We start from the raw sequence: 18,870 nt of genomic DNA, 5'->3' as shown, positions 1-18,870 counted from the left end.
ATTCAAACTTTCACAAGTCTCCTTCACTGATGTTTGTGTTGCTTTCCTCTAGAGTAGTTTGCTGTCAAGGTTGTATTTACCTTTAAATAATATATTTTCTCTCTGACCAAAATACCCATTTCATACTACAGTTTATATGAAGTTTGAACATAATCGCTTGTCTAAATATGGACCATTCAAACGAAAATGATAACAGATTAAATGATTGTCCATCTTTGTGTGCTAGAAGATTTGTCATCAACAAATTTATACCTATATTCACGCCCTTACACCTTTCTTATATATCATTTTTGCACCTAATATAATTTGTATCTACCTGAATTTTATAACAAAGTAGAATGCACATGGATTATCTGATGTGTAGTATTATACAATATTCAAATACATTTGTTATGTTCCGAACCGCATAAATGCCCAGTCAAAAACTATAATTCATCTCTGTATCATTATATAACTCTTATAACTTTATAATATGATTTTCTTTTTAGGGAGGGGGTTACGATGATTTAGAGCTCGTTGCTGAGACTGTTCGAAGTCGTCTCGAACTTCCAGACGCGATCGAGCCCGATGTCGGCCATGTATACAGCGCCATCTGGAGAGTAGGTGGCGATGTCGTGTACCACTCCGAATGCCTGAATTAAAGGGCAATACAAAAAAAAATACAACATGAAGAAAAACAAAGAATATTAACAATCGGTGCAAAGTCATCAAACCTTATATGAAAATTTGAAAATAGATTTTTTTACAAATTCCTCGTCCATTTCGAAGTAATCAAAGTTAGGATATGTCGTATATGCAACAAACATCAAGAATGGTGTACTTTTTCTGAGTGGTTTAGTGAATAAATACCAGCACAATGAAGACGCAACATAGATAAAAGATACACACCTCGCCAAAGTTTTAGTTTGACTAGAGTCAAATATAATTTAGAGTTACGAGACGCTATTACATTACCTTTAAGGGAAAGGAAAATGATATGAAGGACTTTAATCTCAAATCACAAAAATATTTCTTTCAAACCAAAGTATTCATACATACTATGAGAAGAAATCAAAACAAATACAACATAGGCCTAGTGTTATCTCAATACTGTCCTCACTTTGATGTATCGAGAAGAATCGTAATACGAGAAACAACCCGTAGGCTGTCACAATTAAAAATGGGTTATTATATAGAAGTCAAGATGTTAAGCAAATCTACGGGCGAATTAACATTTGGTTGAGTCATATCTGACCAGTGCTCACTTTCAAGTTCAACTTGGTATACCTCAAGACAGTATATCAGATAAAAAATGTGGCCATTTGTCAAATTTCGACCCAACGGACATCTAATAATATAATAACATTTACTTTATTATCCTTTGCTTGCCAGAAACTATCCTGAAATTGTGCTCCTCTTTTGAAAATAAACCCTGGTTCTGCATCTGTATAGTACTTTGTTGAGTGGGAGGGAGTACATACCTTAGGGTAGGGGTCCCATGTGCTCAGGACTTCACCTGTTTCCAGATCCACCGTGAATGCGAGGGGTGGTACTCCTACTTCCTCGTTGGGTCCATTAACCGTGTAAAGTACGTCTGTAATTCAATTTATTTCAATTGCAAAGTAACATACATTTCTTCAAGTATTTTTTCATACTTTGTGTCACATATCGATTACTAGGTTTACCATTTCTCATCCACTGAAACTTTATCATTGCATGAAATAAGTGTTACCTATTTGATTCTTTCTTATACAGAGAAATCCCAAAAATCTCTAACTTTGGCCACAAAGTCATAAATGTCATCACTTTCATTTTCAGCCCCAAATAATTTTTCATCTGATTTACTTTATGTGTCCCTATACGATCAGTCTGTTAATACGTTGATGAATGATTGCAAGACAATAATATTGGTTCATTAGCAAATGCAAGAACGAAACTGATTTTAAAAGAGAAAGCGTCGCGGTCCAAATGAGATTAACGTTTGATTTTTTTTCAGAAGTGATGATAACAATACCTTGTACACTGTTGTAGGAAATGGCGAAGAGTTGCTCTCCGAACATCGGTGACGCAATCTGTCGTTCTAACTCCCCATTGGTCACATTGAAGCACTGAATCCGGGCATTTTCACGATCAGCCACGCAGATGATATCACGTGACTCGATCAAGGCGAGACTGTGAGGTATCCGTAGTGATTTCAGTGGGGACCACTCTGCGAGGTTTGCTGAAAAGAGAAGGGTATCAGCCGATTATTGATCAAAATTGATCCACTTAGAACAAGCATGAACGAAATTTGTTAAGAGTTAGGTCCGTTGCACTGTTGCAACTGATGCGTTACTTGCCGCATAGATGAATGCGTCTGAGACTTAAAGGGGAAGTCCACCCTGAAATTAAGTTAGTTTTAATAGGAGTAGAAAAATGAGAGAAACAAGTCAGTGAAAGTTTGAGCAAATTCCGATTAAAAATAAGGAAGTTAGGATTTTTGAAGTTGTGATCAATCAAACACAAATTGGCAACTCTATGACGTATCATGCGAGCTCAACTTCCATTTGCTCAGTACTAAAAAAATCTAAAATTTTCATTTTCCCTCAAGAAAAATTTCAACCATACATGCACCCTAAATATAATAATTGCAAATATGTTTCTATACTCCCCCTGCAAGGAACAAATATATATTCCGTCATCAATAACGAAGAAAACATGATTTTATGGAATATTATGCACAAAGCAAATGAAGGAGAGCTCATATAATAAGTCACAGAGTTGCCAATTTGTATTTGATTGATCACAACTTCAATAATTCATAACTTTCTTATTTTCATTCAGAATTTGCTCAAACTTTCACTCACCTGATTTTCTTATTATTCTGCCTCTATCGAAACAAACTTATTTTGGGGGTGGACTTTCCCTTTAAGTGGTCTTTGACGCATTGTTTAAGAGCTACAACGTGCCAAAATTGAAAGCGACATGAACAGAACAAACATTGTGATAAATTACTCTCTTAATATCATTCACCGACTCAATGAGCGCACGCAGGTATTAATGCAATTGAAATGACTCCTCGTTTTGCAACGGGCATTAGAAATATTTATGTTAGACTTCAATGCAAACTTTAATGAACATGATAAACAAAAATCATGGATTCTCATTTAGATCGCTACAAAAGGTTTGGTGAAAGAGTAACCGGGACGTTCCGAATTCGAAACAATGTTGATGCACCGTCTTTTGGCAAAGTATCGACCTCATTCATGCATGAATTCTTTCGCCTATGGCTGATCTTCAACGAAACGGAGTTAAGTCTTTTGTCAATTCTGCTAGTTGCTACGGCAGGCAGCCAGTGAAAACGAATTCGTTTAAAATCAAATTATGGAAATGCCAGTACTACTTTAAACAAACAGAACTTTGTTATTTCTTGCTCATTTTTCCTTATTGAGGTGTCATATGAAAGGGCAGAAACTGAACTTTCTGGACATGTCATTTTCTCTTTGAAATTCAGATACCGTCCGCCAAAAGACTTTTTGGTTTCCTCTCTTCAAATTGATTTTGATCACTCATACGTCAGATATGCATCATATAAGTTGCATCAAATGAAAGAGGTGGATCTAAGCTTTACAAACATGTGTCATTTATTAATCATCATTGTGATTAAGTTACGATAAAACTTCGATAATTCTCGGTTTCGTTTTTTTCTGGGGCGCACTGTATATATATATATATATATATATACCTGTTTTCTTAGCAGTGAGGTAAACGCAACCATTAAGAGTATCATCATGGTTTGTTTTCCTCTAAGGAATGCTACTCCAAAACATTCTCTGAAATGCTTTCTCTTTTTTACGTTCTTATCAGCTGTGAGTTTCTAGGTTTGCATGGTCGAACAGGCAGAAATATATATTAAGGTTTACGGAAGCACTATTTAATAATAATTTTGATTGTGGAAAAAGACGAGTCTCGACATTTTTATCAGGGTGCTCTTTTTGTCGTCAGATCAGGAGTGACGACAAATAGAGCAATTCGTTCGAAACGTTGGAACTCTTGTTTCCTTAAACCATGATTACAGTTCTTTACAGAAATCTTAGCGAAAGAGATACACATTAAAGCCCTTTAAAGGACTACAGGTATATACAGGGAGCTTAAACTATATTTCTTATGATTGTATCATTAACATCATTTTTTCTCGAACGAAATGCTTTAGACTCACTCACCTCCTGGTATCGTGCCTGCTGTTATTTCCAGTAGTGCTGTTCCGTTCGAGCTGAACTTAAGGATGCGATTGTTGCAGTATCTGTATCGCATTGAAACAGAAATGAAAAAACGAAAACATATTAGAGTATAATGTGTTCAACGGAGGAAACTTGAGTAAAATGATAGTGTTGACTGGTGAACCAGGGACATTCTAGTAGGTCCATGGGTGAACTTAATCTCTTTGGCCCTTAGTCTGTCCGATCTAATCCAGGGATTAGTTGAGCGCCACTATCTCGTCGAATCGAATCGAAGGCCGAATTATTATTATTATTCACCCGGGAGAGACTGGGGGGGGGGGGGGGGGGTAATGGCTAATTATTGTAAGCAATGTGGAAATGTGTATGTTTTAAACTGGGTTTTGAAAGTAGATAGCAGTTCACATTCAGAAAGAAACTTCTGTCTTTATTCTGAGTACTCTATTAAGTATTGTACTAACATTTATCATGATATTATTTGTGATTAAATGCTTGATTTTCTTTTACAGATTGAATAATAGATGTTCTTAATTGGCAAGTGAATCAAAACGACATAAAAATCAATTTCCCATACCCGTCGGCGACGTAGAAATCTCCTGTCCTACTGTCGACAGCCACATCCGTGGGCTTGCAGAAGTGGTCCAAGTCTTGACCAGGTTCAAACTTGGTGCCCAGGATCAGAGATGGTTCTTTGGATCCTGCAGGAAACTTGAAGACCTGGTGTAAGGCTACATCTGTAATCCACATGTTATCTTCCGGGTCGATGTACAGACCGTGAGGCATGTAGAATCTATGTGAGACAGGAGAAAAGGGTTGTAAGACACATAATGGTCGGACCTCATCATTCAATTCAATCCAATTTTATATAACTAATGCAAGGCTTACATTATGTTCCCAGCGGTAGCACCAATCACGTTTCATGCCACCGTGGACAAAACGGGATGGACATGAGACGACTCGGGGGGGGGGGGGTGGGTCGGCGAATGGGGAAACGTGACAGGCCGTGATTGCCTAGGGCCAGATTTTTAAACTGTCCAAATTTTTGCCACGGTGCGGATGAGAAACCTAGTTTTCCATAGATAAACGGGTTGAACGCAACAGAACGTGACAGGACGTAATAAAAAAAAGCTTGGCAAGACCTATTCTTGTATACAGAGACAAAAATAACAATACATTGTTACATAAAAAGAACAAAATATAATGTATGAACATTGGTACAAAAATATCAAAGTTGCTTGGTAGGTAGCAGCCAGAAAGGAAGTCACCCTTAAAGGTGGCCGACCGAATCACCCCGCAAGGAAAGTTTATCACCACCTTCCCCCACAAGTACACTATCAGAGACTTGGAAGCAAGTTCGAGTAGTTTCCGGGTGGATAACTGAGTTGTGCTAAAATCGGCAACGCCACCAATTAATTCTAGTGTAAGCGAATTATGACGTAGTACTGTCGAGAATATGTCTTCAATTTCCATTTCAATGGCTATGCCGTATCATTACGCATGTAAATCTTATATCATCATGAATAGATAGCCTTTTGTAAAGATGAGAACCCGTTTGAAAAGATAAATTATTTACAATTATGTAAAATTGCGAAACAGAAACAAAAATTTACAACCTAACATGAGGCGTGAAAGGATAAGTAGATGAATTTGTGAGAAGAGTAATGTTATATCCATTACTAATAGTTTGGGCTAAATTACAGATTTTTAAGTTGGTTATTTATTTTAAAAATCAGAATGCTGTATATTTTATTTTTGTGTGTTCCCATGTTGAATATATCTTAAATGGAATGCAGAAAACTGTTCCATTATTCTATTAATAAGTAGTTTACTGATCTTTCAAAACCATAATAAAAAGACAATTTAATTTTTGATATAAATCATAAAGAATACGTATGACTCTTTCTCCCTCCCTCTCACTCTTTCTCTCTCTCTCTCTTCTGTCTCTCTTTCTCTATCAATATAATATATAAGTATATTATGTTTACATCTTCATTAGATTTCAAGGCGAGAAACACAGAAGACTATTTTTAGGGGTGAGAGGCTGAATGAACTTACAGATCACTTCCCCATGAGTCGATTACATTGCCGGTAGCCGGGTCAAGGGTCAAAATAAGTTCATCTGAAATTGGCTCGTCCAGCAAGAATTTGTCTTCGTCGTCAAAGTCACTAAAAAGAAAGGAATTTTAACAAATAACAAAATAAAATAGAAAGTAACACAACAAAAGCAAAATCATTATATTGTAATTTATTAAAAATAGTTAAGATAATTTTAGAAAAAAACTTGAGGAATGATAAACATTAAAAAATATTTTCGAGCAGTCGCCAAAAATATCATGGTTTATATCAAAGATCTAGATCTACATGTTTCTAACGAAAGCATAACTTTTTTTTTTCTGGGATCAAAACCCAAAACATATTGGACATAATAAAAGATACTTATGGATTTAAATAGAAATAAAGTATATGATAGCTTTATTAGCTTAAAATATGATATGCTAAAGTTTGATTAATCTCTTATTTCTGTTTAGAAGAAAAAAAACGACTCACATTTTCTACTTTCGTTTTGGTTTTGTCTTATCACTATTATGTATATCATACAATATCTTTAACAATAAAATGGAAATATAATATACAACAAACCCTTCTTACCCGTTTTCCCATCGCCTATCACCGCGATGAAGGAGGGATAGTTGACCGATGGAGTCGGTGGCTATACCGGCCACCTGACCAATCACACGGTCATCTTCACGGGGCCACCAGCCACGTAGTACCATACCATAGGTCATTGCGCTGGCAGAGTCCCATAGGTCCTGATTTTAAAACAAAATGGGGCACAAATGGCAAGTTGAACGTGTAGGTCAATCATTGTGTTAGTCCTATACGTGTTTCTGGTATGTATACACCCACACAATTCCCTTTTTAAAAATGTGTGACCTGTTTTCTCTCGCTTGTCTGAATTGTTCCCTCTGTTTACAATAATTTGGATTCTTATCTGTATGTGCAGGGTATATAATTATTTGAACTCAATTTAATATTTTAAAGTTAAGTCGGCGAATGGGTTGAATATTTTTTTCTTCAAAAAAAGATAAATTTATCCTTCGTTGAATAACAATAATGTAAAATGATTGTTCCTCAATTTTGCCATTCATGTCTTGACGCTTATTCGGTTCAAGAATAAACTGACTTGAAGTTTTCGATATTATTGTGTCTCTCCTCTTTCGCAAGTTACGTTACATCGGTCAGACAATACGGTTGTAACAAACAACAAAAAAGAAAGAAAACAAAAACGAGTCTTCGACGAACCTGAAGTCGCATGGACCAATCTGAAGAACTCTGGTAGACGGAATCCTCGTTGAGTGCGTTATCGATGTACGATTCTTCCCCATACTGGTAGGACGACTGCTGGTCGGAGCCATCCACTCCGTAATCGACACGAGGCTCGCTGCTGCTCATCCACTGTGAATTCTCCTCCAAGATCGACTGCAGGTAGTCGATGGCGGAGTACTCGCTCCCAAACTCCTCTTCGATGGCCAGCGATGAGCTGCTGCTCAAGCCAACCTCGTTACCGAGTTCGTCCGATTTGGAGGAATCGGACGTTTCTGTTTCGCAGTTGGGGTTTTTGAGAGCCTCTGAGTAGTATTCGACCGCCTTGATGACTCCTTTGTCTCCATCACTGATAAAAAGGAAAATAAACCATTTTTTATTCTTAATCTTATTTTGTTTGTTGGAATATTTTTAGTTACCTTGTCCGCACTTTGAGAAATTCAACAATGTGGCCTTTGAATGGACTGAAAAGAAAAGTATAACTATAAGTGGCTCTTGTTGTAAGAAATTACTATACAGTATACAAAAATTGTTTCCGCTATTAATCATGACAAACATCTACTTGAGTAAAGCGGAGACATTATTTTCCCACCATCTACAAAATGAAACGTGAAAGAAATTATTAAATGTTATCCCATTCAATAACTTCGAAGGAGAACATTAAAAAATGTGGCCTTTTAACGACTCTTCATCAATGATTAACTTGGAGAAAAAATGGACTGAGGATATAAGTGTGGAGATGAGTGGCAGTAAGAGTCAGAAAGCTGCATGTTAATGTTTTCATTATTATGTGACAAACACCTACACAAAGGACAGCAAAGGCATAAAGTTCCCACTACCCTGAAAACCAAAGGTGAATGAAATTGTTCAATATTATCCACTTTAGTAACTTCAAATTAGCAGAGTGTGATAAATTGATCACTCAATGATCCTTCATCAAATGTTTACTTGGGAAAATTTACAAGAATAGCGTTAACTGGCCCTCAGATTTATTCGACTCCTATATTCTTTATCAAGATTATCAACGAAAGGAATGAAAAGCTCTCTGAATAAAAATGAGATGGAAATAGAAAGTAGTATGCTAGATGAAAAGGGATATTGAATTTCAACACCAACTTATCCCTCAGGTTATTAACAAAAAATTGTTTATCTGTATTACCATTAATAAGAATATTAATTTTAGTTTAATCCGGATTGCGCATACCTGGAAGGCATTATCTTGAGAGCCAGGCCAGAGTCGTCTGCAAAACCACCTAGATAGGAAATAGAGAAAAGATGTCGATGATTATTCTGAGAATCTTGTAGGTGTCAGTATATAGCATCTGCTCACAATCAGTATGGTGTTAACTGAGTGTTAGAGGATATGTAATGCCCTTCTGGCTTAAAACAGACGATAGAACAATTCAAATGAAAAAGCAAGAGAACAAAGAATACTAAATATTTTAAAGAATATTACATTGCTTCGTTATTTGAAAAAGAGAGAAGTTGTGATGAATGGACGCAATACCCCGATAGTGCATTCTAAATATTGTAAAGCTATGATACGTAATAATTTCTATTAAAAGATACACGATCATTCGATATTGTTTGAATACCCAACAGTAATGTGGAGAGCCTCTAGACAGAATTTTTAAATTCTTTTAGGTGATCCTCAGGCATTGGCTGATGCTAAATATCATGATGTTTACAGTATGTTCTATCATTTGTTAACCTTGTGATGTTTTGTATGTTATCATCTTGCCTGGAAATAAAATGAATAAATAAGTGAAATAAAATAAAAAAGCGTCTTGGAAAGAAAAGGACTTTTGAAAGAAAAAACTTATTACGAAATATGAATTTTTGCCGTAAATTTGATGCTCACACTCTATATCATCTGTTGAGACTCTTATTAAAACCTTTCTTATTCTTTGATGGTATTACAATAGGCTTTATTGATAGGGGAATAATGCAGTGGTAGTGTGAAGCGGCACTGGCAATATTGGGGAAGCGGAGGGGGAGGGTACTACTCTCACTGGTTAAACAAAAATGCTAATTAAAAAAATCCTTCTTATTCACGGGATGGTGTAGAATGACGACATACTGCCTACTTTTCTCACATTTCCCCCATTTTTCTGTCATTTCCCCTCTTTTTAAATTCTTTTTCCCCTGTGTCCCCATGAAGCTAGGGCAATGGAGTTATGGATACTGTTACCAAGTACCTTTCTTGTCATTGTGCAGAAGCCTTTCTTTTATACTTAATTTAAGCTTGATCAAGTGTGGGGAGGGGAGGCACATGCCCTCTGAGCCCTCATGTAGCTACGCTAATGGAGTATTGGATACATTACCAAACTAACCTATCTCGTATTGCACCATTAACACCACAGCATGCATAATAGCCTTTTCACATATTAGATATCAGACTGTGTCAAATACACTCTATTTCCTTAAAGGCAGGCGCGGATCCAGGGGGGGGGGGGCCGAGCGGGCCTTGGCCCCCCCCCCCCGCAAAAAAAAAAAAAAAAAAAAAAAAAGAAAGGAAAAGAAGGGAAAGGGAAAAAGGAGAAAAAGGGAAAGAAAGAAGAGGAAGAAGAAAAGAAAAGGGGGAAGAAGGAGATCAGGGGGCGAAAGGGCCTTGCCTCCCAGGCTGTTCCCCCCCCCCCATCAAAAAAAAATAAGAGAGAAGGAAGGAAAGGGAAAGAAAAAAGGAAAAGAGGAGATACTGGCGTACTGATAGAGGGGGGGGGGGGGCTTGGGGGAAATCAAATTCAAACGTGGTTTATTTCTAATTCCACAACGGTGGATTACAAATAATGCTGAAATGACATAATTTCCGAAATTTTTCCTCACTTTTTAGTAAATTATACGTTTGTATGTGTTTGTTGAAAAATGACAAATTCCTAAATTTACAACCAGACAAAAAATATGATTCTTGAGATTCGTACATGTCAGGGCCCGAGGTACGGCGGGGATCGGGAACCTCGAGCTCCCCCCCCCCCTCCCCCACTTTTCTTGACAAAGTATATTAAAGAGAAATAAAATAGAATGAGAGCAAGAAAGTGAGAATAGTTAACTGCCAGTGTTAACAAAATAATGAGGCATCAAAATATGCTCATCTGACCTTTATTAAACGCCTAAAACCCCTGAGCTTCCGGGGCCGGCTCCGCCGCCTCGACCCCACCAGGGGCCCTAAGGCGGGCCCCTGAATGCTTATCTGATCGTAATTTATTGCCTTAAACCCCTGAGCTTGCGGGGTCGGACAAGGTATCAAGATGTGTTTATCTGACCACAGGCGCGTAGCCAGGGGGGGGGGGGCGGTCCCCCCTCCAATCGGAAGAGGACGTAGGAAGAAAAAGGAGCAGACAAAGAACATCTTTGAAATTCAGACAAGGATTAAGAGTATAGAGAACGGTACAACGCATCGTTTTCTTTCTCTAATAATAAAACGTCAAAGCCTCGCGCAGGAGGGGAGGGGAGGGGGGGGGGGCTGAATTCAGACGAAGATTCAGAGGCGAGAACGGTAATACGAATCTTTAATGATTTAATGAAACGTAATAGCTTCTGCGCTTCGCGCGGGATGGAGGGGAAACTAAATTCCGATGAGGTTTATTTTCGAGAACGGTACAATGAATCGTCTTCTTCTCTAACGATTAAATGAAGATTAAAAGCTTCCGCGCTTTGCACGAGAGAGGGGGGGAACCTGAATTCAGACGAGGATTAAGAGTCAATAACTGTACAACGAATCGTCATTTTTCTCTAATGATTTAATAAAACGTAGAAGCTTCCGGGCTTCGCGCAGGAGGGGGAGGGGGACGGGGACTAATTTTAGAGAAGGATTAAGAGTCGAGAACTGTACAACGAATCGTTTTCTTCCTCTAATGATTTATTGAAACGTAAGAGCCTCTGCACTTCGCGCGGGAGGGGGGGGGACTGAATTCAGACGAGGATTAAGAGTCGAGAACGGTACAACGAATTGTCTTCTTTCTCTAATGATTTAATGCAACGTAGAAGCTTCCGCGCTAGGCGCAGGAGGGGGAGGGGGGGGACTGATTTTAGACAAGGATTAAGAGTCGAAAACTGTACAACGAATAGTTTTCTTTCTCTAATGATTTATTGAAACGTAAAAGCTTCCGCGCTTCGCGCGGGAAGGGGGGAACTGAAATCAGACGAGGATAAAGGGTCGAGAACGGTACAACGAATCGTTTTCTTTCTTTAATAGTTTAATAAAATGCCAAAGCTTCCGCGCTTCGCACAGGAGGGGGAGGGGGGCTAAATTTAGACAAGGATTAAGAGTCGAAAACTGTACAACGAATCGTTTTCTTTCTCTAATGATTTAATGAAACTTAAAAGCTTCCGCGCTTCGCGCGGAAAGGGGGGGGGGAACTGAAATCAGACGAGGACAAAGGGTCGAGAACGGTACAACGAATCGTCTTCTTTCTTTAATAGTTGAATAAAACGTCAAAGCTTCCGCGCTTCGGGCAGGAGGGGGAGGGGGAGGGGGTCTGAATTTAGACAAGGATTAAGAGTAGAGAACTGTACAACGAATCGTTTTCTTTTTCTAATGATTTAATGAATCTTAAAAGCTTCCGCGCTTCGCGCGGAAGGGGGGGGGGGAACTGAAATCAGACGAGGACAAAGGGTCGAGAACGTTACAACGAATCGTCTTCTTTCTTTAAAAGTTTAATTAAACGTCAAAGCTTCCGCGCTTCGCGCAGGAGGGGGAGGGGGGGGGGGACTGAATTTAGACAAGGATTAAGAGTCGAGAACTCTACAACAAATCGTCTTCTTTCTCTAATAATATAATGAAACTTCAAAGCCTGGGAGGGGGTAACTCGCCCCCCCCCCCTTCACCGACCCCCCCCCCGCCCCCGCATGACGTCACTGTTGGTCGCCATTACGTACCAATATTTGGCTCGCATAATTTCAAATTTGGGCCCCCCCCCCCCTAAGAAATCCTGGATCCGCGCCTGCTTAAAGGGACACAGTGATGGGTTCTCATGAGGAATCCGACACTATTTAGGTGTTTATCCGATACCAGCTGGTGTCAATCACGCATAATGGACGTCATTTGAATGACCGTCAGGTCTTACGTATAGTGTCCCTTTATAGAAAGGGACACTAGTCTTACGTAATGAACTGCGCCCTCGACTGACTACCCCATATGGAAATTTCATAATCATAAATTTCTTTCACCCTTGAGATGCGACAGCAAGCTGGGGATAGTTTTCTGATGGATCATTGTTCTGCTGCCTGGGGGGTCTGTACACACATCACGTCATCAGTTGGCAATTCAACAAATTGTGGCCTCAGCGATCAGCGACTTATGACGCAATGTACATGGAAACAGATCACTAGTTTGGCCAGGGGGGATTAGACCTCCCTGCAAGGTCACTGACAGGTGGTCATCTCATCAAATCAACTCTCAATTAACATAAGAAATGGGGATCATGGGGGACCAACAGGCACCGATGAGGCATTGTTTGCTGTATAGAGGGCGCATGTAGCTATAATTAGTCGAGCTGATTGGTAACATCAGGGCTGTTACCAATATCATGACTATTCTTTAAAGATGGCAAAAACACTATCGAGAGTTGAGTTATGAATATACTTCTTTACTCACCTTTCTTGTAATTCACCATCAGAACCACATTGTGCATAAAAGCGCCACCAACGGTAATAGCATCTCCCATGGCAAGATAGTTGTCGCATCGATCACGTGACCATTCGAACATCAATGCTATCGGTCCTTGGCATATACCGCTCGTGTTTTTGGTATTGCATGACCTGAATGGATAGAAAATGATACCTTATTAATAAGGTGAGCATGTTCATCATTTTCTCTTTCCATGTTTTAATCAAATATATTGGTTTTAAAATATAAAAGGACAACAAAATAATGAGAAGATAGTTATCTCTCGCTTTAACAATATGGAACAAATGGAGATGGTATATATCACTGTATATACGACCGTACAAGGATGTCATCATAACTACCGGAGTACTTCTAGAGAAATTTTCATACCGTTGTCGCTTTCCCATAATCTTTTGGACTGATTCTTCAGCCATGACAGCATGCATTTTCACAGGCTAAATATCACCTCTGAAGGCATTATTTAACAATGTTTCTAGTTTTACAAATCTGGGATTAATGACCCTACGTGTTTTTGAAGCCCTAAATAAATTGCGCTTCAAAATTATAATGAAGTGCTTCAAAAAAGTAAAAAATTTTGAGTGACCGGTTTTACCATACTCATTTTACCCAATGAGATGTAGTGTTATAATAACCATCGGGGAAAAAAATTGAGTGACCGGTTTTACCATAGTCATTTGCCCCAATGGACTGTAGTGTTATAAAAACCATCGGGAAAACGGTTTTTTAAAATTTCGAATTTCAATTATAAATATCTTGATAATTAAACATGCGATTGGCTTGTGAAAGTCATAGGATTCATTTCTGACCTAAAGGTTTATAATTATGATCGCAACATGATTAGCTAAATCCAGGATTTTGTTTAGAATCCGAGGCAAAGATACCCAATCCCTTTAACATAAGTAGCTTCTAAATCTGCCCAAGCGGTTGTCTGCTGGGATTTTCCAAATGGTCGGTCAGGCGTTCAAAAACGTGTTCGTGTTTATAGGTACCACCAAACAACTCGGTCAGATGATATTCCCAAAGCGACAAGCAACTCAATCCAGGACAAGACTATACGTCTCAATCTACTGTAGATTAGAAACGGACAGTCACCAAATCTGTCCAGCGTATGTGGTGCAACTGACTGCTTTCTTTCATCACATAATGATAATCTGTTAATATTTTAGATGTTCAGCTAGTATAACTTTCTACCAAACTGGACCAACTAGAAATCAGATTTAGGCGACGTTCTTCAAAAGTGAGCCACTCGATTGCACTTCTGATGTTTACTTTGTTTTATGTATCTCCTATATTATGAAAGAATTATACAGAATTTTTTGTTGTTGAAGAAATACATTTAATTATTTCTTATAATATTCTTTCCTGTCAGGTAAATGATATAACTCCCAGATTCGGTATGTCACCATTGATAATACAATGCGTGATATAACTGAGGGGGAAACCCTTTCCATAATCCGAACTCTTATAAATGATCATTAGCAACATAATGATGAGAGTGACGTTCATTTTAATGAGCAGTAGTTTGACATTTCCCCCTTATTTTCACGCACTCCATGCAACAGATTCACCAATGTGGTGGATTGCCACACACTATCGTCGCGCACTTCAATAAATAATGTGATTTCGATGAGAAAGGGGCACGACAAATCAAGCTTGGCATGCCCTAATTAAGGAAAATGTTCATGTGTACATCATGTGACTGGGAGGAATACCAATTTCTTGGATTCATCTGACATTACCAATAGTCTTGTGTGCTAGCCGCTTGGTCCGGGCAACCGTAGAGCGCCATATGCGTGACAGCGTTTTGGTTGATCAGTGGGCTGAAACCGACTGGGAAGATGAAAGACAAAGACTAATATTATTACACATCATCGTCTGAAGGCTTTCACACTCGGGTGCGGCCATTTTGAGGAGCATGAAGTGGAAATGAGATGTTTGATGGAGACTTGATAGAATTACTGCATGACAGACCAAGAGGATAATCGGCTAAGTATCTACGTAAGCGAAATATGATAATGACGTACATAACTGTGTTTGCAATAGAGATGAAAATATCATAGGTCATTTATAGCTACAAAAATATGTACCTAGGAAAACATACCTTATTCCAAACTCATTATGTGCTAATTGATGAACAGAAATTATTGTTATATTCTTTCATCATTTATCGGGGTAAAAACATCGTGATAAAGTAATATGGGCCTACGTAAAATAAATAATTGACTTGAAAACATCAAATAAACATCAACAGAATCCAACGGAAAACATTTTCAAACGAATTATCTGCAATCTGGTTTCAGCGAATAAGCTAAGAACATAGATAATAATCTAAACTTAGAAACACACAATAAAGGCCGATCGAAATTAATTTTCCTTAAACTTAATTTTCGCATTTTGTAGAACTCCCGGCATAGCATATATGGAGAAAACATGAAGAAGGTGAGACCAAATATAGCACGCGGATGACTATTGCCATCATTTTATTCTTACAGGTTCCGAACGTTAACTTCACAATTGAGTTTCACATACCGAAGCAGTTCTTTATTGTGCCATTTGCCTTGAATTGAATTCATAAATGTCATATGACAAATTGAACACACGCTGGCTATGCGTGGATCTATGTAGTCAAAGGCAACAGAAAGTGTGAAAATACCATATCGATCGCAACGTGATGCGATATTGATCGTGCAAGATGTTGCTTGGCGCGAATATCCTTGACAACCGTGCAATTTGTCCACCCGCCTTCCAGAAATGAGGTACACTAATGGACTTGTGAGAAACAAATATGAACTACGAGAAAAAATCAACTGAAAATAGTTATTGCTGTTTTGTGTGAAACTTGGTGCAACGAAATTGTAAAATTGAAAAAACTGACCATATTGAATGCCTAATTATATTGTTATGTCCATGTGCACACTCTATAAAAGCTTATTTTCGACCCATCCCCCCCAAAAAAAAAACAACAACATGATAATGAAAATACAAGAAATCAGTAAATATATACAAAAAAGTAGAAACATATACAAGAACTAGTACACTAGAAAATGCAGTTTTTATTTTTAATGAAGCTCGTTATCATTCAATATTCGAGTCATTCATATCAGTCATTTAGGAGAGATTATGGACCGACTTACCAATGTCTTGTAGAGCCTCTGTCAATGACGTCGATGTGCATAGCGTTGTGCCACTCTGAATAACAAATGACAAAAAGATACATTTTAAAACATCGTCGACTAATTGAATGTGATGTTTAAAAACGGACATTAGAGAAAAACAAAGCAAATTCAAAACAGCATAAATCAGTTAAGGGAGCCAGAGGGACAGATAGAGGGAGTAAGACAGAGAGAGAGAGAGAGAGAGAGAGAGAGAGAGAGTATATTTTTTTTTGGGGGGGGGCGGGGAAGAGGAAGAATAGGGGGAGAAGGAAAGAGAATAAGCCCTATTAAAAACATAGTGTTCTATGTTTCTCGCATAAATATCTAATAAGGATATGGACATATTATAGTCATAGATATATATATGTATGTATATGGAGAGAGAATGAGAGAATGAAAGAGAGAGAGAGAGAGAGAGAGAGAGAGAGAGAGAGAGAATGGAGAGAAACACATCTATTTACGAAAGCACACCCTTGTTCCTACGTCAGCAAACAACGCCTCGTGTGCACTGCCCACTACGCGCGTGACCAATGAGGAAAAAAAGAAGAAAAATATCCCTTATAAATCGACCATAACTATTATTCATCATCCATATTCAATCACCTCTCGAGATGTTCCTGTGGGTACTGCTACAGAAAATCAACAATATTTTTCACCTTTGATATCTGGCCAAGTTGATAGGATCAGCTGGGAATCGACCATCCTCTAATTCAATAAAGGAAAGAGCATTGGAGTCCTAGATCTTACGCATTAGAAATGAGTTGGTGCCGGGGGAAAGCAGATTAAAATTGTTCTGCCAGACGCCGTCTAAAAATAATAATAGACAACCGTCAAATATCTTGGGATTTGAATCACGTTTCAATCAGAATCGTATGTATAGAGAGAGAGAGAGAGAGAGAGAGAGAGAGAGGGTGGTTGCAAACCTTAATAACTCAGTCACACCGCCAGACCGACCCTAAACCGGCCTTAAACCGAAATCTGTGCCAATATTTTATTGGTCGGTTCGTGGTTTTTAAGACGGACTGTATAGATCGAGGAAAAGGGGAAATATAAAAGATAAGATAATGAGACAGGAAGGGAGAGTGGAGAGACAAACGTGATGTTTGTATCACCTCTGACACCCTCCCTACATGACTGCCTTGCTCTCTCGCATTTTATCAACTAGTACGACCCCACTAAGTTATCGGTAGCGATGCCTGTCTCAACGCCCCCAGCTCCATGGGAATACATACTGGCTATTATCTTTTCTGACTCCAAAATGTAGACAGTCATTGGAAATAAATTACTTTTGCTCATTGATAAAATGGATGTATACTGGTATCGTATGGAAACAGGCTCATGTTGATGCAGGTGTAGTGTTTGTCAACTTCTCATTATTTCCAACAAATGATGCGGGTTCTCATCACAGGAATTGAGAAAGAACAAGGAAAAAGAGAGAAATAGATAGGGAGATAGAGAGGGAGAAAAAAAAAGACAGACGGAGAAAGAATGAGATAGTGGATATATATATATATATATATATATATATATATATATATATATATATATATATATATAATATATGTATATATATATATATATATATAGAGAGAGAGAGAGAGAGAGAGAGAGAAAGAGAGAGAGATACAGAGAAGTTAAGATAAAGATATAAACTGATAAATGATAAGCCGGGAAAAGGGGGGGGGGGGTATGTGAAACTAAAATTAATGAAAGATATAGAGGAAGAGCGGGGAATAGAGAGATAATAGTACAGTTCTTATAAAGCGCATAATTTTGTTAACATCTCTACGCGCTGTAGGAAAAATGAAAAAGAAAAAGTAAATACTAGTAAGGAAAAAGAATTAAAAAAAAAAAAACACTGCATGGTAATATTCTACACAGAAGGACCTGTATGAAGGATTTGTTCACCTCTTATTAAAGAGATACGTTTTTAGAGAAGTCTTGAACCTATCAATGGTATCCGCATGTTTAATATTATAAGGGATGTTGTTCCATAATTCAGGGGCAGCATGCCCGAAACTGCGTTTACCGTAAAATTGAGTTGAAATGTGATAGAAAGAGAGAGAGAGAGATGACATGTATATGAATGTAATAGCCCTATATATCATATTGAGTTTGTATTTGGGGATGAAGTATATAAGCTGATTAACGTTACTTATTATATAACGATTTGGTTTATATTAAAAATCATTTTTCTCATTATTATGATTTTGATGATTGTAAAATTCAATTTCGTTGTTGTTATTATCATTACTATCATTATTATTATTATTATTATTATTTTCATTATTATTATTATTATGATCATGATCATTATCATTATTATTATTATCATTATTATTATTATCATTATTATTACTACTGTCATCATTATTATTATTATCATTATCACTAAAATCGCCATCATCGCCAATTCACCATCATCATCACCATCACCACCACCATCACCATCATCATCATCATCATCACCATCTTCATCATCATCATCATCACCATCATCATCATCACCATCATCATCATCATCATCACCATCTTTATCATCATCATCATCATCATCATCACCACC

General features: G+C 37.9%; 1 protein-coding gene across 1 annotated transcript; it reads right to left on the bottom strand.

The window, feature by feature from the left end:
- Positions 1-8: 8 nt before the first annotated feature.
- On the bottom strand, positions 9-17,534 carry LOC587198. Its single transcript, XM_030976354.1, has 13 exons — positions 17,481-17,534; positions 16,284-16,338; positions 14,889-14,979; positions 13,117-13,280; positions 8,725-8,773; positions 7,500-7,869; positions 6,846-7,006; positions 6,252-6,362; positions 4,771-4,986; positions 4,182-4,261; positions 1,994-2,200; positions 1,461-1,573; positions 9-632 (listed from the first exon to the last, which is right to left on the bottom strand). The coding sequence occupies exons 1-13, from the start codon at positions 17,532-17,534 to the stop codon at positions 507-509; spliced, it is 1,797 nt and encodes a 598-aa protein (XP_030832214.1). The 3' UTR covers positions 9-506.
- Positions 17,535-18,870: the final 1,336 nt, after the last annotated feature.

Source organism: Strongylocentrotus purpuratus, unplaced genomic scaffold (genome assembly GCF_000002235.5).
Source record: "Strongylocentrotus purpuratus isolate Spur 01 unplaced genomic scaffold, Spur_5.0 spur5_scaffold_9, whole genome shotgun sequence".
Classification (NCBI taxonomy): Eukaryota; Metazoa; Echinodermata; class Echinoidea; order Camarodonta; family Strongylocentrotidae; genus Strongylocentrotus; species Strongylocentrotus purpuratus.
This window is presented reverse-complemented; position numbering and strand designations above follow the sequence as displayed.

Excerpts from the sequence above, each read along its gene's own strand:
- LOC587198 (XM_030976354.1), bottom strand. The coding sequence starts at position 17,534 with ATGTATTCCCATGGAGCTGGGGGCGTTGAGACAGGCATCGCTACCGAT. Across the intron at positions 4,987-6,251 it reads GACTCATGGGGAAGTGATCT|ATTCTACATGCCTCACGGTC; the intron begins GTAAGTTCATTC and ends TGTCTCACATAG. Across the intron at positions 633-1,460 it reads CATGGGACCCCTACCCTAAG|GCATTCGGAGTGGTACACGA; the intron begins GTATGTACTCCC and ends CCTTTAATTCAG.